General features: G+C 46.8%; 1 protein-coding gene across 4 annotated transcripts in view; it reads left to right on the top strand.

Moving 5' to 3' along the window:
- The first annotated feature begins 4,849 nt into the window (after positions 1 to 4,849).
- LOC135914911 (Na(+)/H(+) exchange regulatory cofactor NHE-RF3-like) overlaps positions 4,850 to 10,415 on the top strand; it is a 31,025-nt gene continuing 25,459 nt past the window's right edge. For 3 of the 4 annotated variants that reach the window (XM_065447851.2, XM_065447850.2, XM_065447849.1), the window contains exons 1-2: positions 4,851 to 5,039; positions 7,671 to 7,937. In XM_065447851.2, the coding sequence (XP_065303923.1) occupies positions 5,010 to 5,039; positions 7,671 to 7,937 (297 nt within the window). In that variant the 5' untranslated portion in view covers positions 4,851 to 5,009. Of the gene's footprint in view, positions 5,040 to 7,670; positions 7,938 to 10,415 lie in introns of all 4 variants that reach the window. The other variant, XM_065447852.1, reaches the window with a different exon arrangement.

The following is a 10,415-nucleotide window of genomic DNA, read 5'->3' as shown; positions in this document are numbered from 1 at the left end:
AGCAGTTTTCCATGAGCTCGGAAGAGAGCTGTTATCGAAGCAATGGTTATAGTATTCTGTGAGGGCAGAGATTGATTTGTCGTCCAGATTTCGGAGTAATTTATTATTTACATTATCTATACCGGGAGCAGATGTAGTTTTAAGGGAAGCTAAGGCATGTCGCACTTCTGCCTCCGTTATTGGGGCGTCTAGAAGTTCGTTAACATCGCCTGTATAATCTGAATTTTCATGAGTTGTGGTAGGAGGGAGGTGTAATCGTGCAAGCTCCTGAAAAAGATGGGGAATATTATCCTTGTGTTTGTGCAATAATTGAGTGATGTAGTGACTGTGTTGCGCGCGCGAGGTCGAGGGATCAAGCAAATGTCTCAGCAGTTGCCAAGTCTTTTTACTACTGAGATTACCATGCATGCTCTCACATACTTGGCCCCATTGTTGATTAACTAGTTGGGTCGCATATGCTTGTATGTCACCGTCAAGGCGAGCTACACGTATACGAAGCCTGCGGTTATGGCGGCGTCTTTTCCACTGCTTTAATAGTGATTCCTTCGCTTGCCCCATGTGTAATAGTTTGGCATCAGCTGTTTGAAAAGGAGGCATCAGGTGGCATAGTTGTAGTATGATTGTCAACGTCCGTTTGGAGTTGACTAATCCATTGCTGTAGATCAAGAATGGAATTGGGAGCATTATTTGCACGAGTTTTCCGAAATTTGTCCCAATCCGTAAGTTTGGGAGGCTTGTGAGAGAAGGTAACAGAAATCTGTATGACGTAGTGATCGCTACCAAAATTAATTTGAAGGTTTTCCCATTTAGTTAAGCTAACCCGAGAGGTGAGGGTGAGATCTGGTGATGTATCTATGGAGACACTATTCCCTAAGCGAGTGGGTGTGTCGAAGTCATTGTGGAGGGTGAGTTGATGATCCTGAATGTGGGTCCATAAAGCTCGACCTTTAGGTGTGGAAGTAGTGTGACCCTATAGTTGATTTGGAGAGTTAAAATCGCCAACAATGAGGAGCGGGTTTCTTCGAGCTTCCTGTTTAGCACGAGCAAGAACGGTAGTAAAACGGTGGTGTTTAGAGCTGGGACTGCTGTAAACGTTAAGGATAGGATGTAAGGATGTAAAATAGGAGCTGACCTGGTCTTTCTAGGAAGTATTTCTACGAAGTCGTGATCAATGTCGATATTCTCAAAATAGGAGCAAGTAACAGTCAAATGTTTTTGTGCTAGGATCGCGGTATTGGGACGTTCGCATCTTTTGCATTGGAATGTGTTGTATCCGGGGAATTTAACGTAACCATTCGTTTCTTGTAAAGCAATGACTGCGGGCGGTTGCGTGAGATTGGCTATGTATTGTTGCAGACTGGCCTTCTTTTTCGAAAAGCCCCGACAATTCCACTGCCAAACAACTAGGTTGGAGCGCTTAGGGGATGCGGCCATGCAGTCGATCGAGTCTTTCGATAATTTGATTTAATCGCTCATCAATCTGGCTAAGTCGCGCGTCATCCTGGTTAAATTTAGCATTTATATGGGCACTGAGGCTATGAATGTTAGTAATGAGGGACTCAAGCTTGGCTTCTACGGCATCCATGCGTTTTTCAAGGGCCTCAAAGCGATTGTTAGAGTTTCTAATGCGTGCGGTGAGTGTACGACTCAGCTTATCGTGTTCCTCCCAAGTATCTCTTCCATCATCAATAGATTTGCGCTTTGTGGCGGTTATGGTAGTAGGATGAGGAGAAGTGTCCATGGTTAGAGATTGATCGCCATTCTGACTGACAGGGGGAGGAGTTACAGTGGGTTGCTCATCAGTGGAGGGTTGAGATCGAGTGGTAGTAGTCGTACATGGAGAAGGGGTTTGGAGGTCGAGAATTTGTTTACGCAGAAGACGATTTTCGTCCTCTAACTGCTGTAGGAGGGCATAGATTGGGGCATCAGGTTGCTTAGGTTTAGGTAAGCTGTGGGAAGCTACCGATGCCCAGCTTACCTGAGGAGAGCTTGATTTGTTGTTAGATGGAGCAGCGGATAGAAGAGGCCAATCTTCGTCTTGTTTTTTCTTAGGAAGAGGTCCCTGCTTCTTGGGCGAAGGAGAAGACTTGGTCTTGGATTGAGGAGGAGTCTTGTCAGCCATGAGGAGTGAGATTTTGGGCTTATATCGTAGTGGACACTGAATGGATCCAGTCTCATGACTTCCACTACATAGTACACACTTAGGAATGAAGCTAAACATTTCGACAGAATTGCCTGTCTGGTTGGGAAATTGATTAGAACTTGAGACTGACTCCAACCAAATAACTGAATTTTATTAGCCCGACGTTTCGGAGCCCATTCGGCTCCTTCTTCAGGGGGTTGTTCTTCGGGGGGTGGCGGTGTGCCGCTTTTAAAGCGTCTTTTTTGAAGAAAGGAGGGGGGGGGGAACACGGGAGGTGGGGAGACACTCCACAGACGGAAAGGTGGGGGGAACAAAAGGAAAGGGGGGTTGTGTTGTTGACCGCTTCCAAGGTGCTGCGATGACCGGTGCTGGGTGGAGTGCTCACGAGGGTGCCCTTGATGGGCCGCGGGGGGGGGGGGGGAGGTTACAGGGTCGCGCCGACGTTCTGTGTTGGTGAAACGAGCGGGAGTCTATCTGGCTGTGCGTCCTTTTCTTCTTTTCGTCATGTCGCCAAGGCCATGGACATAGACCGAGGGTAGGTTGCCCTTCACACGGTTTATGTTATTCTCCGTATTCTGAATGTGCCATGACTCCAGTAGTAGTCTCTTTCGCCAGTTCGTTTCTGTTTGAAGGATTTCAGTTTCCTTGAAAGCAATTTTGTGGTCGGCGACTTCAGAGTGTTCAGCGACGGCGCTGCGAATACGGTTGAATGTCCTGACGTCGTTCTCGTGTTGTCTGATCCTTTCTTTTAGATTTTTGGTTTCCCCGATGTACGACGCCGGACAGTCAGCACAACTGATTTTGTAGACGACGCCTTGAGCTTTTTCTTTTGGTGGACGATCTTTTGGTTTAGGGAGGAGGATATTGAAAGTGTTTATTGGTTTGTGCGCCACTTTGAGGCCTTCTTTTTTTTTAATATTCGGCTGAGCGCTTCGCTGGTACCTCTGATGTACGGGATGGACACTCGCTTCTGGGGTTGGGGAGAAGTAAACGGCTGAAGGTCCCGCATTTTGCTTCTTCTTTTTTGCTGTCTGGTGTTGTCTGGTTGGTCGTTGTCTTTTGTTGTATGGGCTCCGAAACGTCGGGCTAATAAAATTCAGTTATTTGGTTGGAGTCAGTCTCAAGTTCTAACACTTAGGAATGCACACATGATCAGTCGGAGGATTCACAGTTCCGCATTTATGGCAAGTATCCTCAGTATGCGTAGGCCACACGTCCGGTCGATGTCCAACTTTCCAACAGCATGTGCAGGCCTCCATTTTTTGTCGAAAAGGCTTGCATCGGAGCATCGCCATTTCATATTTGAGCCAAAAAGGAACTTTCGTTCCCAAGAAAGTCACGAGGACTGCGTCGGAAGTTTTTCCCATTCCTCTGGCTTCTAAAAAGTGCATTAGTGGGTTGCACTCACGAAGCATGGGTAGAATGTCTTTTTCATAGATAACTTCTCCCAGGCATACCCTGTCGATGTAGATTATGCCTTTTCACGTCTCGGAGTTTGGAACGCTGTAGGAGGTGACTTCGTGCTCTTGGCCGTCGGCTGTGAGCGACTTGATGGCGAGGTATTTCTTCAAGCGATCGCAGCTTTCCGTGCTGAGGGTAACTGTGTTGGTGGTGGGGTTGATGGTAACGATGTCTTGGCGCAGCTCCGCAGTGGCTGGAAAGCCGGCTGCCGTAGAGAGAATCTTGGTGAGTTGGAAGTGGCTGAAGCGGGAGGCGTCGAAGCCTCCGCGAATGCGAAAAATGGCCTTGTATGAGCCTTCGGGTAACTTGGGAGGCCTCACTTTGTTATTCCTTGAGATCATCTGTTTCCATACAGCAGCCTTGGCCGTGGCAGTGATGGCGTCCTTGCGGAGTGAGTCTTGATATGCGGCGTCGTATATGTGCGTTTGTCGCCACTTGAGCATCTCCTCCGGGGAAAGATCCTCCCCGTCTACTACCTCAACCGGGTTCATGACGCCCGCACGAGGCGTGTCAACGCCTACGGCGTCGGAGAGCCACCAAGTTCTCGTAGGCGAGGAACCACAAAAGTCACAATAACAAGCGTTCTAACGCACACACATCTTCAAAAATAGTCTCAAAACGTCGCGGAAATCTTCACACATGTCGCGTGAAAGAGCCACTAGGATATAGCAAAAAAAACGGGCGCTACACCCAAGAACTCACGGAGCCGATGAGACACGTCCACACGCGGCGACGCCACCTCGCGTTTCCCCCGCGAGGAGTTCCAAGGACCGCTCACCGGCGTTCAATTGGACATGAATGCTTTCGCATTCACAACTCATAAGAAGCACTTAGGTGTGCACGGATACTTGGTTTTCTTTTGTCTTCTGTTTGTTTGTATCCCATTACGCTTCGTTATATTTGTTTCACATAGCTCGCTCCTCGTCGTAAGGGGCCCTTCTAGGACTCGGGCCTGCCAGATCATAACTGAGCAGAATCTCAATAAAGTTGTTACCACCACCACCACATAGCTACCTTTATTGTCGTTGTCTTTGTGTGTTGCTCCTGGGCGCATTAATAGATTGTTGATCGTTATTATCAACGTTATTAATGTTATTATTATCAACGTTATTAATGTTATTATTATCAACGTTATTAATGATATTATTATCAATGTTATTATTGTCGTCGTCGTCGTCGTTGTTGTTGTTGACCCTAGAGCGTTATAAATTGAATTATTACGCTGCAAAGCGCACGACCACCAACAACACCACTGCTCATGGCACAGCGAGGGCACCAGAAGAGGAAAAAGAAGCGTAGGTGCGCGCTCTCGTTCTGGGTTCTTGGCCTGTGACCTAAGGAAGAAGGTGGCGCCATTTCGCTTGAGAACAACATCAGCTGGGTCCTATACTGCTGCACCGGGACAATGAGCACCGCATTCCCGCCAGCTAGTCAGGTAAGCAGTTTTCCTGAGAAGTACTAGTAACAAGGCAGGCGTAACCGGGTCTCGATTTGGGAGAGTTGGTCTGAATTCGTGACGTCAATGCGGCGCAAGGAAAGCGTAGGAGTTCAGGAAGATATGGTGCGCGCTTAACGGAAATACTGATCTTTCCGCCAACAACATACACCCATCTTCTCGCAAATGGATGCTTTGCGCTCCATTCATTCCATGAGCGTATTTACGCTTATGCTCGTGTGCCCCTGCCCATCGAAAGGGGGCAGATTGGTGCGGCAAATAAATTGCGTCTTGATGCCATCTAGGACTTCGCATATTTTCGAGCGCAGCTGACGAAATGTCTCCTGTCACGGGGACCGTGGATGGTCCTTCTGAGAGTGCACATGAGAATATCCGCACACGATTAGAGCTTTATATGAACCTTATTTCCATTCTTAGAAAGAAAAAAAATGAGTCACTTAAGTATCCTTACGTTATTTAAATGCAAAAGCATTAGGACGTGTCTAAGTTATCGCTTTAAATTAATTCTCCACCCTAATGCACCTTAATTACCTTGCTCCACCTTAATGCACCTTGCTCTAATTTGTACCAAACTTAATCTTGGGCAACGGCGTCGGACGGACACCGTGGCTGTTCATCGCGGGCTTTCGCAGTGCGAGCAGGTCCAGGACCGGGAACATGACGTCATCACTTGGTCACGTGGCTTTCCTTGCCATCCGACGTTAACGGCGGACGCTAGCTGGATTTTCCACTTCATGGGGCATACAGACTTTCGTATGCCCCATAAGACTTTCGCTTTAATATTATCCTTCACCTGATAGTAACACAAAGCTACAAAGGAAACACAAGCGAGCTTCGTAGAAAGCGTCGCGGCTGAAACAAATTATGCGGATCCAACGCATATGTTGGAAATCCATGAGTGAGTCGACTAATTTAATGCAATGTAACTGAATCTAATGCGTACACTTTTTATCGTCATCTATGCAACACGCGATAGCGTGCAATGTTTAGGTTTACGCGTTACAACGTTCACAATAGAAGCCGAAATGCAAACAACAGTTCATGCGAACACACACTGCGATACGTCGACGCATTGACGTGATGAGGACATGGGTGACGCTTTTTCGCGGGAAGAATGAGGAGCTGTGAGAAGTACGACGGGGAATGCAGGGGTACGGTTGAATTTCGTTATTCCACTTCCATTCTTGCGTCCATGGTCTAATGGAAACCGGCGGGAGCGTGAAGCGCGACGTAGGACATGCGCCTATTTAGCGACACCGCAGCAGCCATTGTCAGGAAGCTCTATGAGGGCTTGCTAAGGAAGTGGCGCTTTAAAAATTCATCCAGGTCTGGGAATCGAACCCGGGACCAACGCCTTTCCCGAGCGATCGCTTTGCCGTTTCGGCTAGCAGGTTGGCTTGCAAATAGCAACTACAATTTTCTTTTTCATGGGCCTTCCTCCTCGTTGCGAGTTTGCGCAAACCTAATTTGCCTTAATTCCTTATTTTTTTTTTAGATACACGTTTTCGGTGAGTATTCCGCATGATCACCAAACTGTTGTGAACCGTGGTTAGGCTGCACATGGGGCTTATTCGGTACGGTGCATCAGGCTTGTTGTTAGGTGGTCTCCGCTCATATTTGCAAATTATATATTGCTGATACGACAGTTGCCTAAAATGACACGGGCGCAAGAATTCTGATAGGACTCGTTCAATACCTAACAAGTCTGGTTGCTCTATCGGCCACAAAGCGGTGTGCCAAGCACTTGGACTTCTCCTATAGGCTACGGCTTACAATCTCAATATTTCTGGGGAGAAAAATAAAGATAATTTTGCCCAGTGAGTGCGACCAATCGGTAATTCAACCAGAACATTGGCGAAACAATTGACACGTTCAAGCCGAAATCGACCCTGCCACCCCACATTGGCCCAAGCGCAAAATATCTGCGGCAGCCAGAATCAATCAGCCACTGCCTCTACATGAAGTGGTTTGCATGTGTTATACTGGCCTAGACTATAACCGACGCAGTTATTACTGTGAAGGTGCCAGTAGTGTCTCAGCGACTATCTTCTGAATTGACGATTTCACTCGTTTTTTTTTTCCTACACTTCGCGGACGTGCTCATTGACAAAAAAAAAATGAACGCAGAGTGTGTAAAGTATAATGCTTCAAGTAAATGTCAACTTATCCACTCTTTCGTGAGTCGTTCTTCCAGTTGCAAAGATGCCAGCAAAATTTGCGGATATCAACTGTCGCACGTGTTTCGAGCGTAATCTTTCCTCGAATCTGGCGTTCAGCAACAGCACAAAGCGTGCGTTCAGGGCAGCTAAGCCAACAAAATATTGACGGCGAGTAATTTCCTGCCTGCGTGATTACATACCTACGAAGAGGTCGGTATTTTCATATTAAAAAAGCAGCGCTTGTTTTACCTAGAGGCCGCTATGGGCAGTTGTTGTTCGCGTCTATTTTTGCCGACGTTAGAATGCCCCACTAGTGCGTGCGGCTGTGTGTCTGGGGAGGGAATTGCTTTCCACGCCGCCTCTCAGCCTAATTGCCTGGGTTTCGAGTCCATTCCCTTCAGTTAGCCCTAGGAACGCGAAAATATCATTTTTTTTTAATCTTCGTTTCTAGAGCGGCAGTCCACAAGTGTGTGCTGCGGAGCCACTGAATGCTTCCCAGCGTTCAAGCGCCCCGGCAATTTCCGCTTCCGAAGAGGCCACGCAACACGTAAGAGCCCCTGCGGCCCGACTGTGTCACTTGGTTCGTTCGCCCGACTACGACGGCTACGGTTTCAAACTGCTTACTGTCGAGCAGCTCTATCTTCCACGAGTGACCGCCGTGGAATCCGGAAGTCCAGCGGAAGCTGCTGGCCTACGAGTCAATGACACTGTCATCGAGGTGAGACGTCGCCTTCTTCTTTTTTGCTTCTTTTCGATGCGAAAGCCTCGAATGGCCCATTGAGCGAAAACGCTGGCGTCTGTAGTCTGTGGCGGCGAAACGGCTCCCAAAGTCCCGTTGGCTGCGACGCCACGTCACGAGCGACGGCTCGACGGAGCAGAGCGGGCGAAAGGGTCACACGTCCTGCCGTGCTAGCGCGCTAGGTGTCGCGTGAGGGGAGAGGGCTTCGTAGTAAAACCCCTTAAACTTCGTAAAGTAGCGGCACTCTCCTCCTCCGCCTTCACTCCTCTTCGTTTCTCCTCTCGTTCACGCTCCCTCCTCGACCGTGGCGCCGCCTACACTGCTCGAGCGTAGCAACGGCCCCAACATGCGCTCCTCGCCACTCCGTAGACGCTTCTCGAGCAAAAATGGCGCCGACGCGTGGCGCGAGGGCCCACGTGATGCTATTAGGCCAATAGCGACGCGACGTCGGTCTCGGCCAGAGCACGCGAGGAGGAGGCGGCATTCTTTAAAGCGTGGCACTACTTTACGAAGTTTAATGGGTTTTACTTCGCAGCGGTGCCACGTCACCCTCTCTCTCGAAAGACGGCGCGCGGCGCCAGCGCCACGGGCTGCTGCTGCTTGCTGGCTCGGGCAGCACGTACCGCTATGCCACATTACTCGCAGCGCGAAACTCGAAGGACCGCTCTGCGGCGTTCAATTGGACGTTAATGCTTTCGCATTCACAACTTACAGGAAGTGCTTTTTTGTGGACGCTTTCGTCACGGAAGGTGATGCAATCGCACAGTAGTGTAGAAAGTAACTGAGTATAAACTAAGCGAGCCAGATGTGGTTTTGTTCGGGGAGAAAATATATCTAAAGGTTTTGATGATATTAAACCGAAACCAATAAAATACGTAGGTGACATAATAGCTCCAATCTTGGCGTATATTATAAACAGAATGTTCGAAACTGCTGTCTTTCCATATTGTTCAAAAATTGCGAGAGTATGCCCTGTTGGTAAAGAAGGGGATATGCTATAGTTGACCAATTGCAGACCAATCTCCGTTCCAAAGTATTTCAGAGCGCGTTAATTATCGGGTTCCATCGATTCTTCTCAAAGTACAATATAATTATATGCAATTAGGATATCGATAGAATAAATCATGTGGAATGGCGCTTCTTAATATTAAACATTAAAAAATTTAGAACATTGAAAATAGGTTCTATACACATTGCGTTTATACATAGATTTAAGAAAGGCTTTTGATTCATGTGTGATAACATCCTAATGAACAAGCTCGGCAAATACGGTGTGCGTGACGTGGTGTTCAAGTTATTAAAGGACTAACTAATCGCTATCAGTATGCTAGCATAAAGGATAGCCAACCCACTTATGCTGCAAAAATAATTTTTAAAAACGTGTCCCGTGGGGTCAATCCTTGGGCCGCTCTTATTTCTAATTTATGTTAATGATCTGTGTGATATCCCAGTCTCCCCTAAGCTAATGATGCATGGTGACGATGAGAATGTTTTCCTCAGCGGATCATCTCTTCAAGAGGTTGAGCATGACATAAATAACTACTTAATTAAACTGTCACACTGGTTAAGGTGTATTAAGTTGCAAATAAATGTTTATGAAACTTAATCTGTGATCTTTTCTCCCATAAATAATCCACCCAACTCCACTACAACTGTTCTCTTTGGGGGTGAAATACTGGAATAAGTAGAGAGCCAAAGATATTTAGGGGTTTAGTTCAGCGAGGGCTTAACGTGGAATAAGCACGTACAAAAGCTCGTAACAGAACTGAGTAACGCTGTAGGGTGTATCTACATAATTAGCTCCCTTCTTACGAAATAGCTGAAAATTGAATTATATCACGCGCTCTTCTACTGCATGCTAACATTCTGGTGTGGGGCACAACCACGCAATATAATTACAGAAAAGTACCAGTCGAATAATGTTAAGAGCATTTGGACAATATCATGGGCTCGTTAGATATTTAAATAGAGGACCGATCTTCAAAAATATGCTTTGCTGAAGGATAACCGTGTTTAAACTACTTCAAACTTATGCAATGGATTAAACGAAATTCGCCGGAGTGTTTCCGGACCACACCAGAACATACGCTTACTCAAAACGTCAGAGAAACAGAAAAAAGCCAAAACTAAGGACTAGCTTCGGTAAACAGAGTGTAGAGTACCGAATACCGCATCGATAAATCGTCTAAACAAAGTCAGCAATACCAGTGCTGTTTGTACAAATGATGCTTTCAAATCAGATTTGATAGAACATAGTACTGAGTTTGTGTAATTAGATTTCTTTTTCTTGTCATTGTTGTAGTTATTGCTGTTTTATTCGTGTGTACACAGTTTGTGTATGTATAGTTTATGTATATGTGTCTATAATACTGTGTATGGTTTCTAGAGTGGCGTACATTAAACTGCATTATTTTTTTTGTACGTGCTTGCTGATCTTGATCATCATGCGATTATTGC

Source organism: Dermacentor albipictus, chromosome 2 (assembly GCF_038994185.2).
Source record: "Dermacentor albipictus isolate Rhodes 1998 colony chromosome 2, USDA_Dalb.pri_finalv2, whole genome shotgun sequence".
NCBI classification, from domain to species: domain Eukaryota; kingdom Metazoa; phylum Arthropoda; class Arachnida; order Ixodida; family Ixodidae; genus Dermacentor; species Dermacentor albipictus.
This window is presented reverse-complemented; position numbering and strand designations above follow the sequence as displayed.